The 18,257-nt window shown below is 36.3% G+C and overlaps 1 protein-coding gene across 7 annotated transcripts in view; it reads left to right on the top strand.

The window, feature by feature from the left end:
- ENAH (ENAH actin regulator) overlaps nt 1-17,637 on the top strand; it is a 101,774-nt gene extending 84,137 nt beyond the window's left edge. For 4 of the 7 annotated variants that reach the window (XM_062571594.1, XM_062571592.1, XM_062571589.1 and 1 more), the window contains 9 exons: nt 901-1,205; nt 1,469-1,602; nt 1,973-2,027; nt 2,160-2,208; nt 6,040-6,106; nt 8,042-8,104; nt 12,478-12,556; nt 15,266-15,323; nt 16,727-17,637. In XM_062571594.1, the coding sequence (XP_062427578.1) occupies nt 901-1,205; nt 1,469-1,602; nt 1,973-2,027; nt 2,160-2,208; nt 6,040-6,106; nt 8,042-8,104; nt 12,478-12,556; nt 15,266-15,323; nt 16,727-16,764 (848 nt within the window). In that variant the 3' untranslated portion in view covers nt 16,765-17,637. The remainder of the gene's footprint in view (nt 1-900; nt 1,206-1,468; nt 1,603-1,972; nt 2,028-2,159; nt 2,209-6,039; nt 6,107-8,041; nt 8,105-12,477; nt 12,557-15,265; nt 15,324-16,726) is intronic. The other 3 variants (XM_062571595.1, XM_062571593.1, XM_062571590.1) reach the window with 1 other exon arrangement.
- The last annotated feature ends 620 nt before the right edge of the window (nt 17,638-18,257 follow it).

Below are 18,257 nucleotides of genomic sequence, written 5' to 3'. Positions count from 1 at the left end.
CAAGAGTTTAAAATGCTTTTACCTTTTACACAGTGGCATTAGCATAATAGAATACCAGGAAGACTTGTGTGTGAAGTCCAGACCGTTAGAGAGAGCTTAAGGTGGTTTCTCACCACTTTTAGGAGCTCAAGGCTGTTCTGTAGTCACAGGTGGGTGGGTGGGTGTGGGAATGTTCTTTAGATACAATTTCTTAAACTGTTCCTATCATATAAACACTTCTAAGCTGCAGTAATGAGAATACTCTTTTCTTCAAAAAAATGCTTTATATTGCATGTCAATGTGAATTTAAAGAATTAAAGGAATCATAAATCTAAGGCTGGAAGAGCTTGTCCTCGTTAGCTTAAATATGTCAGTCTTCTAACTCACTAATTAATGTTTTTATTTGATTATTAAAATTGATTCCTGAAATGTTTCCAAATGATGTTTTTTATACAAGCTTAGCAATTGGTGTTGGAACTCCAGCATTGCAAGTGTTCACATGTTTGACTGTTTTTAAATGCTTGTTTTACGGTGAGAATTCTCTTTTGTTCAGTGAGGTTTTGACTTACAGTTTTCTCTTATGCACTATGATACTCGTACTTCACGTGACTCTCTCTGAAAGCTTTGCCTGTTTCTCTGTGTCACATTCTTCTTAGCTGCAGCATAGAACCTGATGGGAGGGTTATTGTATTCAAATATCTCTGCAGTTTCTGTTCTCCCATAGCATGTGATGAATGTCCATAGCCTTTAAGAATGTTCTCCCCTGCTGAAAACTGCAATGGTGTTTCTTGCCTGTAGAAAGGCAAAAGTTAATGCTAGTAAACTTTTCATACACTGAAAAAAAAGAGCCAGTATTTATATGGAAATATCTTTCTATTCTAAATCATTAATGTAGTCTCTTTTTTTTCTCTTTGATGTTAGGTGTTGTCCAAGGACCACCTGCACCTCCTCCCCCACCCCCATTGCCCCCTGGCCCAGCTCAGTCTTCAGTAGCAGTCCCACCTCCTCCTGGCCCACCACCACCACCTCCACTTCCACCCTCAGGGCCACCACCGCCGCCACCACCTCCTCCACTTCCTAGCCAAGTTCCTCCTGTTCCTCTTCCACCTCCTGCCCCACCCCTCCCTGCCTCTGGATTTTCTGTGGGATTTATGTCTGAAGAAAATCGCCCTTTAACTGGACTAGCTGCTGCACTTGCTGGAGCCAAACTTAGGAAAGTGTCACGGGTAAATGCAACTGTTCTTTTCCTTTCTGGTTCATATTTATAAATTCTGTGCCCCTGAACTGGTTGTAATTTTTTTATTTAAGGTAAATAGCAGTATAAAAGACATTTTGCGTAGACTTAATTCTTTATTAAAGCATTAAAAGATGTACTACTATCCCATCACATTCTTTATGTGATTCTTTTTTTCTAGTATATGAATTTAGTTTCTTTGATTAAGTCAGTTATACATTTATTTGCATATATACTGTTTTGTGTGTTACAAAGGGTGAAGACTCCTCCAGCTCAAGTGGAGGAGGAAGCTCTGCTTCATCTAAAACTGATGGCGGCCGTGGAAATGGGCCGCTTCCCTTGGGAGGCAGTGGATTAATGGAAGAAATGAGTGCCCTGCTGGCCAGAAGGTAAGTAGCTGTATTATAGCCAGCATGGTTAACGTAGAGGTATGTGTGTTGTTGTTGTTTTTTTAACATCTCCCTCCAGCTGGCATCTGCTTGCTCATGTTGTTCTGGGAAGTCAATAATGCCTTGTCCATAGCCATTTTCGCTAAAGTATAATTGAGTACTTTTGTGCAAGTCTTTGTGCAGCAGTAGAGGATACAGTAGGGCTTTGTCCTTGGAAGTGTATTTTAACAATAACTTTCTTTTACACTAACTTTTTTTTAATACTAATTTTCTATTGTCTAGATATTGAGATGAGTATATTCTTAATTGCGCTGAACAGCAACTTCCCATCTTAAGGCATGAACTTGATAACCTTTTTCTCTGCTTATAGGAGAAGAATTGCTGAAAAGGGATCAACAGAACCAGAGCAGAAAGAAGATAAAACTGTGAGTTGACTAGTTATCTGTTTAAAATTATTCAATAGTAGTTCATGCAGATGATTCTAATGGTGCAAATGATATGTTGTTATTGTTTTTTTTCTCTCTCTCTCCTTTTCTCCTTTCCTCCCTTTTAATCAGGAAGAATCAGAGTCTTCAGCTTCTAAGGTTTCTTCAACAAGCACACCTGGTAAGTAGCATAGGTTTGTGAGCTATGACTCTGTAAATCCATTTATATTAATGCTGAAATCTGATGATGAATCTCGGTCAGCTGTGCTGAATTTTGGAGTTTGGCTCTTATCCCATCGTTACAACCTGGCATTTTGCTTTCAAATGGTTCCTGGTTCAGAAGTGTCTTGGAAGAAAGCAGATGAAAGAACTCTCATTAGAATACTAGTATAGTATTGCTATAGTAATAGTGTAGGAAAATCCAGTGTTGAATCTGTGGGGTTAATGCATAGAAAGTGATTGGCAGGGAATGTGAAAGCACATTGTGTTTCAGTTATTGCAGGACATGAATTGGAACAGTAGTTTGTTTTCCTTCAGGGCTGGCATAGAAAACTATCATCTGTAGGTACTTCAGTAGAGTTTACTCAAATACAAGTGTCTATTCCAATTTGTAAGTATATGGAGTAGAAATTCTTCAAGCATAGGTCTTCTGCTGATATGTGACTGTAACAGACATTTATATCAAACTCAGTAGTTGGTGAAGATGCATTGTCAGTATGTATATTCATACAGTAAATGCTTGTATTACAAGGACTTGAATGAGGGACTTTTTTCCTCATCTTTAGTAGTACCTTCCTTACAGCTTTAGCATCCCTGACTACCTCACCCTGTGTGCATACTTCTGTATGAGGCTGAGGATGTGCCATGTAATCTGCACTCTGCAGACTGCTGAATGAAAAGGAGAGATGGGAGCCAAATGTGTCTTGATGGAAATAATGGAAAAAACTGCGAACATTGAGATATAGTAGATAGCCTGGAGAAATTAGACTGCAAGGCAATAAATGACTTTAAAAAGATGGAAAACCTGTTTTACATTATCTTCTGAGTTTACTTAGTTTCAAAATCACAGAGATGATCTTGGTATTACGAGTTACCTTTTGGAGGAACCAATTGTCTGAGGATGTGATAGACCAGGAATGGAAAAAAACTAGTCAGGTTGCTGTCAAAGTAGGAATGTAATAAGAGGTAGTACACATAAGGAAGAAATTTGTTTTTTTGGGTTAACTTTCTAGAGATTTGAGAAGAACTGATCAAAATTGGCTGGTCTGGACTTACCGAGTAAGAGCAGAATTGTTAGGATTCAGATAGTGAGTCTGATGTATACAAACACTGAAATGAAGATGAATCCTTTCTCAGTCCTGCTTGATATATTCATAGAGTAGCATTCTCTTTTGAATTCTGTATCTTTGAATGAGAAGTGGTTAGCTGCAAACTATGCTGTATTTCAGAGTTGCATAGGATTATTTCTGAGGTCAGGCTAGAGGTGGTTGGTTTTGTAAAAGTATGCTGAGCAGTCTGGATGGTGAATCTATCATGAAAGCACTTCTAGTGTTATGGGCACAACTTTGGCAACGAAAAGAACACACCTTATAAATAGTAAATCCCTTATTTGCCTAATTGCTTTATTTTAATCAAGCTGCTAAAATATTGAGCAGTTACTTTTGTTCACAGTATATTACATGTAGTCCAATTTGTGTAATTAAGGCTGATTCTAATTAGAAATATAATTAAAATTGTTTTATGCAAACTTGTTAGCGTTGTACCTCTACTTCAGTGTTACACTTGCCATAATAGCATGTAGGAAGGGTGAATCATCAGTGTTCCAAGTCCTTTGCCAGAAGGAGTATGATATTGTGGGTGCATTTCTTCCTGCTTGGGCTTAGGGCTGCTTAGGCTTATTTTTATGTATTTCAACTCTTCTAAGGGACTGCACTCTTTTTCTGCCCCAGTGACTTACTGCGGGAGTTACATCGTGATTATTTAAGACTTATTAGTCCTTCTCTGTATAATGTACAGAGAAAAAGGGGAAAGAAGTAGGTAAGCCATGCGATAGGACAAGAGGCAATGGGCATAAACTGAAACACAGGAAGTTCTGCCTGAATATGAGGAGGAATTTCTTCACTGTGAGAGTGACAGAGCACTGGAACAGGTTGCCCAGAGAGGTTGTGGAGTCTCCTTCTCTGGAGATATTCAAAACCCACCTGGACATGATCCTGTCTTAACATGCTCTAGGTGACCCTGCTTGGGCAGGGAGGTTGGACTAGGTGATCTCCAGGGGTCCCTTCCAACCTTACTGATTCTGTAATTGTATAAAGCTAAGTAAAATCTAAATTAAAACATGTTAGGTAATACTATAACCAAAGCAAGCTCAAAACCATGGGATAGGTAACAGACAACTAACTCCTGCAGGATTTTGCTGTTTCAGCTAGATGATAGTCATGGGATCCTTGAGTAAATTGCAATGATAGTAATAAGTTCTTAAATAATTTTGCAAATACGGCTAAAATCATGCTTAAAATAAAACTCTAAGGCTGGAAAAATTTTGAAGCGTGGTGTAGCAAATTATTGTAATAAAGCCTGAGACCTGCTGCATGGCGGCACTGGCACTAGCAGCTACTAGCACTGGAAACATGAAATTCGTTGGGTCATAGGATGTGCTGGTAAACTTCTGGAATTCATCTCTGTATCTTGCTGCATGTCAGAGAACTTCTTGTTTACTGTGAGGTTCTGAAAACATTTCTACCTCTCAGCTTACTCAACTTAGAGCTGGGCAATAAAAAGGGGACAAAACCAAAAAATAGAAATAAAGGCAAATACAATCAGTCATAAATAAAGTAAGCCCTGAGGGGGAAAAATAAGTAACAATTTGCAGTATAAAAAGAATATTTTAGATTATGCAGGTTGTAAGGAATGAAAATCTGATCCATAAGGAATGATAATCACCTTTGTGGCGATAGGTATGTCATGAGGAAGGACTAGGTGAGACCACAAGAAGGAAAAGAATTCATTCACCATGCAAGTACACAAAATGAACAGTCCTAAACTGAATTATTTGCTCTATTTTGGCAATGATTTATGTCCGCCTTTAGTTGACAGACAAAGGTACGCAATAAAGGTAGTTTTCACACCTGACTTGAGATTGCTGTAATAAACTCAAGATTCTGAGTTAGAGCTTCTTGGAGGAGATTCTAAGCGGAACTGAAAACATGTTCCACAGTGGAAAGTGAGGCATGAGCGTAAAGGTGGGTTTGGATTTATTTTTAAACTTGAATACAAATTAAACTTACCTGTATAAACCAGGCCCCAAAGTTGCCTTCTACAGTGCTTACCCTTCAGATTATAAACTAACTAAACAGGAGAAGAGACACATAATAAAATTTTGTCTAGTATCATGCTGCAGTAAGTAAACTAGAATCCCTTTTGGATCCAAGTGCTGTTTACCTTTAGTCTTCAGTCTGTATTGTTTTGAAAGGGGAAGTGATATATGTCAGCTTTAGAAGCATCATTTTGGGGCCAGAACTTTGGAAAACAAATACTTTGTTGCTGAGAAATATTTTAGTTGCATGAAGTCATGTCATCCCTACTGTTGCTTCATGGAAATTGACATCAAATTATTTTTACATAGTTCTTTAGCAGTTTAAAAACATACCCCCCACTGCTTGAAGTTGACTCTCTGATTATTGTTTCAGAATTCTGTAGTTTGCAACTGAAGAAATAAAATACAAAGGTGTAAGCAGACCTTTTCCTGGCTGGTTTAAGATTCGAATGGTGTTTATGAAAATCTGAGATTTCTAGATGCTATCACAATATGAATTATCATTTATACATGACTAAAAGTAAGATGAATACTACAAGAGGTGGTTGGTTTACTATGAAAGAGCCTAATGCAAGGTTGTGTTAATTAAAAAAAATAATAATAAAAAAAGCTGACTTAAGTTTCCAGGTACTTCAAGTTTCCTCACGTAATTATACAATGAATAGAAAAGTTCTTAATCTTTTTGTTGTTTGACAGAATTAACGAGAAAACCTTGGGAAAGAACAAATACAGTGAATGGAAGCAAGTCACCTGTTATCTCCAGGTACTCCCTTTAGTATTATTAGGTGTCTTTTCCACATGTTTGCTGCTGATGTTCATGCTGCTAAAGATACTGGCCTAAAATAGCAAAATTATCTAAACAGTTGTAAAAGCAAAATTTTAACTTTATGATTTTAAAGTGCTGTTGTGAAACTTTTTGGCAGATTTTATTAAGAATGAATTTGTTTTTTGAAGAGGACTAGTAAATGAAATTTTGATAATAAAAGTACAAAGCAAAAAGAATCTTTCATTATTGGTGTATAACTTAAATAATTGTTATGTATTTTTGGCTACAGCAGTATTTAATTCTCTCAATACATATTTCTTTAAACTTAAAAGTCTCTTCTCCTTTGTATTACTATGCTAAATATAGAATGTATATGTAGATATTCAAGCCATCTTGGTGAAACTCAGTTCTGTGACATTTTTCCAACCAATCCAAAGTTGTCCATCCTAAAGAAATATTAAAGCAAAGATTAGTTAGCGCAATGAAGGACGTGTAACCTGCCAACCAGAATTTTAGTAGATAATACAAAGGCACAAAATAAGTGCTTTATCAATTTTTTTCATTTTGAGGTATATTTAATTACCATTTATATTAAGGAGAAGGCTTACGGTTCATTTTAGAATTCCTGTATATTCTGCATACAGAGTTAGTGATTCTTATCTTACCTGTGATAATCTGAACAAGTTATCTGAATTTCTTGAAAGATAAAATAACAATAATAATAATAATTTTGAGAATAATTTGTTTGAAATAACTGAATTTGCATTAAAATTCTGATATTTTGGGAACAGCTATGTGAGGTTTGATTAGAGAAGAAAATAACTATTCTGCAAGTGGCATTACTTGTGGTTGAGCTCTTCCACTCTTGAAATGTAGCACAGAACAGCATCAGCATATTGGTATCCTTTTCTTAGTTTCAAAAATAACCAGGTCAGTAGCTTAAAATTTCTCTAGCTTGGATTCTAACTGATTTTTACCCCAAACCCCCATCAAAAACCTAGTGACATTGATGGTCGTATCCTCTCTGTTAATGTCATTTTGGCAAAGTTCTTAGGAAAATTCTGCTTTACCAGTCTTGACCTTTTTTTTTCCCCCCTTATCCTTCTCTACCTTCTCCACCAAGTAGATCTTACATGCGTTAATAGAGGTCTCTGTTTTCAGGCAGATCAAGGTATTAATATGTGGCATTGAGCAGAAATTTGTCAAAGAAATAATTTATATAGAGAATCCTGAAGTGGGCTTCAGATTTCATATTCACTGAACTGACCATTTGGATATCGATCTCCTGTGTAGAAGCAATTGAAGGAAAAGTGAAGGGATAAATAACGGGCAGCTTTCCCTATCAGACTCCTTTGTGGAGTCTAGGTTGTCCTTAAGCCTTGGTTCTGCCTGTCTCTGCACCCATGATTTTTCATAGACATATTTCACTGATACTATTTCAGCTGGTTAAATTTGGAGGTACTGAGGTGCTTAACAAAGGTTTTGTAAAAAGTACAGACATTGAGGCTTGCTCATTATTCATCAGTCAGGGGAGATCTTTCGTCTGCTAAGCCTAGAGAACCTGCCTCTGACCTGTGCAGAGAGGATATGAGTCATTTTGGGGAATTAAAGCATGCTTTAGAAAAGCATGTAAGCAAGTAAGCAAAAATCTCTTTAGAGCTTCCAAACAAGGACACGGTAAAGGGCATGTTGTTCAGAATGAATGTTCAAATATTTTAAAATAACTACTGTCCTATTTAAAAGACCTTTCTCTTGCAGCATAGACTTTAAAAGACTGGAGCTCCTGGCTTTTAGTATTTCCTGATACATTCACAATAGAATTCTCAGAACATAATTGGTGAAACTAAAGTATTAATGTATTTAAGGTTCTAGAATTGAATATAATTAAGCTCTATTGTAGCTTGTTAAGGTAGTGTTTCCTCCCCTTCATAGACGGGAATCTCCATGGAAAAATCTGATTGTTTCTGAAAACAGGTTCTATGATTCATTGAACAGGTATCATCCTGTTTGAGACTCTGTAATAACCAGTCCAGGGTTGGACTTTTTCTACGTGGATTAGTAATCACCACACACAGGTGATCAGGTTCCTCCTAACATTTTATTTGTCCAGTTGAGCCTGTTTTTGGAGTGGTTAAGAGCATATGGTTCCACTGGCAATCTGAGATGGTTTAAAAACTAGCATTGAATTGGTATTAAATACTGGATTTTTGATCATCACCACCTGCAAAGGTACAAATACCTCTCAGATCTGCCAAGAATTACTGAACCATCTACAGTGTCTTGAGAAGTAGACCTTCAAAGGTTTAAGTTTAGACACACAGGAAAGGCAATTATCTGTCCAGTTGAGTTTTCACTTTTGTCACAAGATAACAAGCCTAATTTAAAAATGCAAAAGAAAAAAAAAAGGACTTATTAAATACGGAATTTAAGTTTTTGGTTTTGGACAAATTTGCAAAGTTAGGATTAATGCTGTATTTTAAGCTGCAGGTTTCAGTTTCACTCTAGCGGTAGTCAAAATACTGACATTCAAAGCCTTCAGATTTGAAAAGGACTTTCAAATTCTAGCTTTGTTTTATATCAAAGCACACACTGTGGTGACTACTTATTCTTTTGTATAAAAAGTTCCCCTATTAGCTGCTTATCTTGGGTGGTGTATTTTGCATGTTGGCACGAATAAAATCTGTATATTGCATGTTTGATTTAAGCTGTTTATGGGAGTATCAACATTGCCTCACTGTCCTAGTAGGCAATGCTATGAAAAACCACATGGGGAGAGCTCTGCAGCCATCTCAGGACCTCATGGCTGGGTGGTTATACTGGCTTTTTCAATAGCTGACCTCTTTAATGGCAGCTACAGTCACCTTTATTCTTTTTTTTTTTCTGAGCAAACTGAAGAAGAAAAAAAGAACAATTTAGCAAGGGAGAAAGCTAGATTTGACAGAGATAAGACGTTCCCCAGTCTGCAGATTACAGTCTTTTGGATTTGTCCGAAAGAAGTATTTCTTGGAAGACATATCTGAAAGAAAAAGTTGAATAGATTCTTAAGACGAAGTGGTAGAGTTTATAATAAAGATGCTTTCCTGTTGAACTTTGACAGATAATTATTCTGATGGAGAATATAGCATATGATCTTATTTTAAAGATCTGAAACAAAAGAAAGAAGTATCAGCCTATTTGTAGAGATCAGTTCTTTAAAGTGTAAGTTCTTTTTATTAAGACATTAAGTGTATACTTCTTTGAATTGTTCCATTACAGCATATAGCTGGTTCCTCTTACAACTTATGAGGAATCACCTTTTGGAGATCAATCCCTTTTTTAAATCACGTTGGGTAAATGCCATAATGCCATAGTGTATGGGACCAAAGTGATAGTTAATGGAAGTGATCAGAGTGAAACTCGGTATGGAGACTCTGGAAAAACTCTTGGTGCTTTGCTTAGAAAGAAGTCAGTGTTTATACTTTCAGGGGAGAACTGCAAATAGCATTTTTAATATGAGACGTTTGATGAAGCAATAATTGTTGAAGCTCACAGCTTTATACGTTTTTGAGCAAATAATTCTTTCATGGCATTTCATAAGGAACTAGTAGATCAGTGTCTAAATGTTTCTTATAGAGGATCCCAAATTGTGGTTTGTCTTCATAGCATTAGCACATACTCTAGTTCTTCTGTGGGTTGCAGGGTGAACTCTATTTTCCAGCTGCTTCCACTATTAAATTATTCAATATTTTTGTGTTCTATCTTAAAATCAGTGGATTGTATATTTCATTTCAGTGTGTTTCAGGTCAAATGATGTTAGTAATATCACTTTCAGAACTTGTATTTAAATTGTCTAAAAAGCTCTAGCAATACAGTACTTCTGATCCCAGGTGCCTAACAGAGCTCCTAGAATACAGGATGTTCCTGCACCTGTCTGCCTTGATGCAAAGTCCAGCACCAAAGGCACAGTTATACATTCCTGGTGGCTGACTGTTTTGCATGCTTATCTGCTGGCAGTTTTTTCCTAAATTGCTGCCGCTAGACTTGACAAAATTAATTTGTCTGTGCCTGGAAATAATTGTGAAATATTTAAAAGAATGGTTTCTACCACCTGCACTGGAGTTCTTGCCTTTTAAAAAGGAGGAATGGATTCAGGTGTGCTAATTTAAAATATTTTGTCACCAGAATTACTTGGTAGCTATAAATGTGTATTAGAAAGTTGCCAGGCTTTCAGGTGAGGCAAATGTGACCTGCATAGGTTGGATGGAAAAGAAAATATGCAACACTTGTGTCCCATGCTGTTTCTTAATATTTTTCATGCTGAGAAATAGGTAGAAGTATCTGCCTGAGAGTACAAACCTAAGAAAGTTTTTGTAGTATCAAAGAGACAGTTTAATCTGTCTCCTTCCTGTTAAAAGTCACATTTCAGGTGTTTTTTCCCCCTCAGAAAATAAGAAAATAGATCTGTCAATTTATAAACCCCTTCTATAAACTCCAGCTAGTACTGAACATATAGTGTAATTGGACAGATCTTAATTTCTTCCTGAACGAACTGCAGTCTTGTAAGGAAAGATGGATTAAATCTGAAGATAATGTATTTTGTGCCTTTTTTAAAAATGGGAGAGGTCATTATTCTTTGAGGGAAAGCACAGCTTTTGTTAGCTAAATTGAAAATATCAAAATAAACAGAAAAATTCAAGTGATAGACCTACCTATATTCCTCACATGTTCTGATTTATTCCGAATAAAAACAGTTTTATCATATATATTTGAAAGAACATAAATCACAAAGTTGTACCATTCCAGCTGGTTTACCCTTTTCCTATTCCTGGTCACCTCCCATCTTAAGTAAGAACACACAACTTAAGGTAAAAAAAACATCTAGAAAGAAAATGTAGCGTTTCCCCTCTGTTAGAATTATTGTGGCATGTTAACTTAAGGAAGGGTAGGATAGCAGGTGAAATAAACTGGGTCACACTTCTTTGTTCCTGCATGCAGCATCACTGAACAAAAAGCCTGCCCAAAATTTTGTTTCTCACTCAAATTCTTATGTAAGAGGAATTTATCTTGGAATGAACTGACAGCAGTTTTATAAACAGTTTTTTGTTGTTCTAACATTTTGTTGAAACACTGAGAGAAAGAATGTTATGCAAGGTGTGAAGAGTAATTAAGAACATAATGTGGATGTTTTGAACCATGGTGGGTAAGTGATTTAGAGCTAGGTGATCAGATAAATTCTTATGAGTGTCAGCCTCCTCTTAGAGCCCTTTGAAATGATACTATGTTTTTGAAGGCCTCTGTGAACCAACTTTATTTCTGGGCCTGCAGAGCTTGCAGTGCGTGGTGTATGTTACCTGGCATTTATCTTTTAGTCTCAAATGTGCATGGAGTTTTGTAAGTTAGATGTGTATCTAACGTAGGTGCCGCATAACTGGCATGGATGCTATCAAGAGTTTCATTCTCCAGAATATTTTTCATACGAGTTACTATCCCCTTTTACTCTGTTACACACCACCCATCCTTCCGTGCTTTAGAGAACCATTTTTGCCTTCCAGTTCTTAGTGTTTAGCTTCTCTCTGTGCTTATAGCTGTGCATATGTAAGTCCTGTGGAAGTATAGTAAGTATATGAGACAGAGTTACGCGTTAAATATATGGCAAAGGCCAGAAGAGAGAAATGAGAAGATTGAAAACATTCTTATTCTGGGAAGTTTTTAAGAAGTGCAAACCAATTTGTTTGTAAGAACATCTTAGGTGTCTTAGAGTATTATGTAACCAAAACGTTGAACACTATGTAGTCCCAAACATTAGAACTTCCACTCGAGTGTTATCTATAAATCTTGCTATTGTTACAATATTTATGCTTTCAGTAGCTTTAGGAAAGAATTCATGGAATAATTTGCATTGGAAGGGACCTCTAGGGCAGACTATTCCAACGTCCTGCTCCATCAAGTTTTGAACATCTCCCAGGATGATTCTTCAACATTTTTTAGTTGCAGGATGAGTGTAGTCATTAGTCAGAAGGAATATTTCTTTGAGAAAACCTCTTTTAAAATGAGCGAGTAGTTTAAGAGGGAAAATATTTGACATTTGAAGGAGTTTAATTTTCTGTGAACTTTATGAAAAATATTAGAAACCACTGACTGAAATACGTCTCTTGGCTGAATAGTTCTTGTTTTGAACTAATATCTCATGGTAATTAATATTTTCAGGGTGTGGAAAATGTTCTTGGTTGTTGGTTTTCATTCTGTGTGGTATTTTGGGTCCGACTTTTTTTTTAATTAACATTCTGATTCTTTAATATAATTTTGATGAATGTTAGCAAATTGGAGAAGTCTGTGTATACTGTAATAACAAGTGACCAGTAATTCATTAATTTGTTTTTCTACTACAGACCAAAATCTACACCAACAGGGCAACCCAGTGCCAACGGAGTACAGTCAGAAGGTCTAGATTATGACAGATTGAAGCAGGTACATATATAATACTTTGAATGAAAAACCATTAGAACTTGTAGCTGTCAAATACCTGTTTTGAACTGTTTTATTAACTAGTTCTAAACTTAGATACTTATTTAGTAGTTATCAGTAATTTCTCCTCAAATTTATTTCAATATTGTTAGGAGCTATATCTGCCTACGCAGCCCCGTTACATTCTCCTCGATCCTTGCTCCTGCTTTTGTATTATACAACATACAAAAGACAGTACCATGAATGGAATTTGGAAGTTATTGTTTGAAAGCTTTTCCTTCTCCTCTCTCCCAAAACAAACAAATATCCAACAGAGCCGTTCCAGCAGAATAAGAATCACTATATATATATATATATATATATATATATATATATATATATATATACACACACACACACATATACACACACACACACACATATATATACATATGTATATACATACACACACACATAAAAATAAATCAGACTTGGACACTTGTGGTAATGAGTTTGGTGGCAAAACAGCATCCAATGATATGATGAATCCACCTTTTCTGGAGATGCACTGGCTATCAGTAGAGTAGATATTTGTGTGAAGTAGGAAGCCTTTAGAGTAGAAAAAAATGTTATAGCATGCTATGAAACTTTTTTTTAGTAACAATTACCTATACAGAACTGGCAAGTGTGCCATAATCTGTGTGCCAACAGGCTCGGGAACAGGTCTCCTGTCACTTGTATCAAGGCAGGAGATTTCAGTTAGCAGCATCACTGATACTTAGAGACTTGACCTTCCTTGCTAGAAGGGAAGGAATCCCTCATTAGCAAATGTATACAATTCATTGCTCTCTTCCAGGCTACTAAAAAGTCTGCCTTTGGTGAGGTTATAATAGGGTCTTGATGATAAATCTGGGTGATTGTAGTGTCTCAAGGTATGCTTTTGAAAGTAGTTGATATCTGGGACATTGAGATGATGTTGATCCTGGAGTGCTTGAGTAAGGTGTTTTTATGTTCTCCATCTCAGATAATACTGCTGTTTTTTTCCCTTCCTATCACGCTTCATGCTCCCCCTACTAATATGTAGGGTGTTCAGGAAATGAGAGGGAAACCTACACCAAGAAAATATGATGGCCAAAAGCAATATTGATATCACTGATACTTAATTGCTTTTTGTCATCACAATAAGTGTTTCTGATGGCTTATTTACATATATTCTTTCTGGATCAGAAAAACTATTCCTGATTATTCCACAATTATTGCCCTGGAAACTTTTGAATGCTCTACGAAATAAGGCAATTTTCTATTTTCCAATCTCTATTGCTTTCAGAGGGGAGAAAGACCTACACGCACACTCAGTGCATTCTTTCATTTTTGTGCTGTTATGCAGAAAGATATATTTGGCTTCTGCAGACTGTTTTGGGGGTACATGTGGCCTTTTCAATGTCCCAGTTACTTTATTGCAGAGAATATCAACACAGATAATGCAGCATATTCTTGCTCATTGGATGAACTGTATCTTTTCCATTGACTTCCATCCAAGTCTCTACAATGCCTTTGCATTTTTAAAAATGAGACGAGTACTTTAATTCTGCAAGAAAGCCTTGTGCTTGTTGGGGTTGGGCAGCTAGCCTGCAGGCCTGGGCTTTACCTGCCAGCTCAGGCTCCAAGCTTGGGATTCTAGTATCTGTTGAGGAGATACTACACTTTCTGTGATCTCAGGAAGTTTTTTGGTAGTGATGCTACAACTCACAGATGCCTGTGTGGATGATTTTTACTATGTTGTTTGTGGTTCTTTGGAATTGAATTCTGTGTAGCTCCTATAAGCACACAAAACTCAGCTATCTCAAGCTTCCTGCAGGCTAAGCCTCGCCCTCTGCGTGGGTTGTCTCGGTTTAGGACAAAACAGGCGGCTGCTGTGACGTGTGGGACATGCTGCCCGTTCCTAGTCGGCGCGCTTCGCAGTAACGTCTTGCAGATCCCTGCTCTGAGGGGAGCATTGCTCTGTTCCTGCTCTGTCAAGCAGGAGTATAATTTGAGAGAGGTCACTTAGACTTTGATAGATGCCCTTATCAAAAAAAGGGAGGGGAGAGAATCTAATAGTAGAGCAGATAACCTGCACATTAATGTTCTAACAGCAACTGAACTGAAAAGCTAAAAAAAAAAAAAAAAAAAGCTGAATGTTATTATCAAGAACACAATCTTCTGAATGAGTTTATTGCTCCCACTGATTACACTTGTGCTGGGATTTGACAGTATGCTTTAGAGGAACGAATGATACTTTTCTCTGCTTTGATTTTAAATACTTTTTTTTGAAAAAAAAAAATCTAAAATACCAAGTCAGTGATAGAAAAGGCTGTAGAAAATAGTGTATGCGTGAGAGCATTTAACTTGGTCGTTTCCATTAGGTCAAATTCCACTTATTTGTCTGTGTGGCTCTGTCTTCTGTATTTAACAATCGCCTTAGTGCAGTGTTCTAACTTAAGTATGTCCCTTCACCTGTAATAAATACTGCAGGAATCAATTTATGGGACTTCTATAGTGATATTTATCTTTTTTTAAATTGTGCCTGCAGTAAGGATATTCTAGATCTTGGGGATTCATTTTGAAGATAAAAGGTGGATTTTAAATTTCAAAAGGGTTAAAGGTTATTTAAAGGTTAAAGTAATTTTGGACTTCTTAGTTGAAAACTAAATGTTGCAAAATTAATTTATTGCTTGCACTCTGACACCATAGGATATTTTAGATGAAATGAGGAAGGAGTTAACAAAATTAAAGGAAGAACTCATTGATGGTAAGTATCAATTTGTTTGCATTTTTTTGAGTCATAGAGTAAGTAATTTTTAAGTAGCTGAAGATGCACAAAAAAATGTAAATTTAAAATTTCTAATCTAAGAATGACAGACTGATAGAAGTTTTGCTTGTCATCAAATTTTTGTTTGTGTCAAACCCATTCTAGTTGATGTGCTTGTGTAAATAAGTTTTATTTCCTCTAATGTTGTCTATATGGACAGTGAGTGTTTTTTTTCTTTGATAGTGCATTGTAGTGTCTTCTAAAAGTGGTTGGCTGTGTGCCTGTTGAATGATTTGTAATTATTCTTAATATCATGTGGTTGTAGGTGGGTTATTTTCGTGATTAATTCAGAGCTGTTAGGATGCATATTTCTAAATTATTAGTGTTCAGACTATGCTTGTTGCTTCCAGTTTTCAGTCTTCTCATATTTTATCTTAAACATAAGATTTGAAGAAAAAGATTTTTCACAATTATTGGTTTTCCTGTTAACATAATCTTCTTCATTTTAACATAAAATGATCTTCTGTAAATATGGGAAATTATTAAGAAAAAAAGAATCATAAAGGTCCAAGAATCAGAAGTTAATAAAACACACATACTCATATTATATATAGATATATGTGTATGGTGGTTTGGTTGTCTTGTTTACTGCTACTTTGGTGTGCTTTTTTTCGGGGTGGGGGGGGGGGGTAGGGGAGAAGGTCCTTAGGGAAGAAACCATGTCATATGTGTTTTGTGTGTAGGTTTTTTCTTTCTTTTTTTCTTTTTTAATCTTTGTGGAAAGAGGCCAGAATGAAGTATGAAAAAAGGCCTTGTTAAAACTGTTACTGCTACTGGTAAAATAGCTGATGATGCAGCTGATCTGGTAGGAGGAGTCAGCTGGCCCTGCGTTACAGAGAACACAATGCTAAGCACGGTTTTTCTTCTTTTTTCTTTCTTTTTAGTATTTGGACTGTGCTGTGCGCCACAGCCCTTTAGAATATCATGATGCAAACAATGTAAGGCCCTGAGACTCTTTATTAAAAAAAAAAAAAAAAAAAAAAAAAGAGAGAGAGAAAGAAAGAAAGAAAAAAACCCACACCAACAGAAGGAATACTGGTATCTCAGTGGGTAATGATTGTCATCAAGTAAGGTATTGGATTTACTGGAGATGTGGAACTAAAAACAAACTTTACTATAGGAAAAGAGATGCTGCCTGTTTGAGAATGACATGGTGTTAAATTGCATCAAGCTATCTTACATATAGCTTATTCCTTTTATAAGATAGTTTTTAGGGGTATGAGTTTTCTTTAAAAGGTTACCTGTGTATTATGGCTTTCTTTCTTGATTTAGGATGTTTGATTTGTTATTCCCTCTCTCTCCCCCTCTCTCCCCCCCCCTTTTTCCCCCCCCCCAACCCCCAGCTATCAGGCAAGAACTGAGCAAGTCGAATACTGCATAGAAAGACTAGTACTAAGCTGATGTGACTCTTTAACTTGATATAAAACCGACTACATTTTGTGAGCTGTTAGAAGAAAATGGAGACAGACACTTGGAAGGAGGGAGAAACATCTTCTGAAAAGCTTCAGATGCATCACTCTGGTGATATGCTATTTCCCTCCTAGTTTGCAGCTTTTTTCTGACCTTTACAGCAGGGTAGAAAAGAGTCTTAAAGTTACTGTAACGAATATGCAGAAATTCCTACACCTATCAGACAAGATCACAGTGCTTTGAAATACTCTCATGTCAAGATAAAATTGCACATGTTTCAGAATTTGTTGTTTAAAAAAAACAGAAAAGTTTGGGAAGGCTTTTCAGAGAGGTTTTCTTTATTAATGAAGGATTTAGCAAGTTATACTGTTGTATTTCTAATGTATCTCAGGTTTGTCTTCCTATCATATCTGATATTTTCGTGAACAATTTAAAAGATCAGACAGGTATAAGTTCAGATCACAAAATGTGGAACAATTAGAAATGTGTGCTTTTGAAGGGCAATGTTTGTAAGTGAGTGATGTAGACAGTGATGACATATCAAGATTTTGGAATTTATGATAGGAAGCCTCTCTAGTTAGCCTTCATGCAATTTTATAGGAGAGAAAAAAAGCAAACACAGTCCAGAGATTAAAGATGTAGATGCCTTCCTACATTGTTATAATGCTTTACCAAATCTAAGACTTCTACATAATGCGAATCAGCAGTCAAATGTAAATCATTAGTATGTTGTAGATTTACAGTAGATTTTTGGGCTTTTTATAGATTTATGCATGTGGACATTTTTGTAATGTAACACAACAGAGTCAGCTTTTTAATTAAAAGAAAAACTGCATGTCACAAATATTAAGTAGCCTTTTCATTTTTAAGGCTTAATTTATGCCCAGAAAAATGTGGGATAAGGGAGGGGAAAGGTGACACATTTTTATTACTTTCTACACTTTTTCTTCATATTACATGCATGTGTAATAATGAGGAAAACGTGACTTTTATCAGTAACCATGTTAATGGAACCAGGTACTTAATCCTTTTTGTATCATTTTTGTTCAGTTTTATATTTGAAATTCACTAATACTTTCATAAAAATTCTGAAAATCTCATGCAAGTTTAATTGAGAAAACAAACATCTGGACTTTCAAATTACTGAAGATGCACCTGTGTAAGTGCACTGTCCACATTTCTACCATACCCCCTTGCTTCACTGTTTTCTGAGAGTCCTTTTTTGATTGCCTGATGAAACAGGACAGCAGTTACATTAGAATGATGGAGCATCAGGTCGCAGTAATTGTCCCCTTTTCCCCCACCAACCAATCTACCACCCTCCCTCCTCCCCTCTTCCCCCTCCCCCCCCCCCCAAAAAAAAAATCAAAAAACAAAAAAGCCCTAACCCCACAAACAACCCAAATCCTGAAAAATAACAGTGGTTTGCAATTGGCTTTGGTCAGTAATTTGAGAATCATTTTC

The sequence above is a fragment of the Rhea pennata genome, chromosome 3 (genome assembly GCF_028389875.1).
Source record: "Rhea pennata isolate bPtePen1 chromosome 3, bPtePen1.pri, whole genome shotgun sequence".
NCBI classification, from domain to species: domain Eukaryota; kingdom Metazoa; phylum Chordata; class Aves; order Rheiformes; family Rheidae; genus Rhea; species Rhea pennata.
The sequence above is the reverse complement of the archived record's forward strand: the minus strand, read 5'-3'. Positions and strand labels throughout refer to the sequence as shown.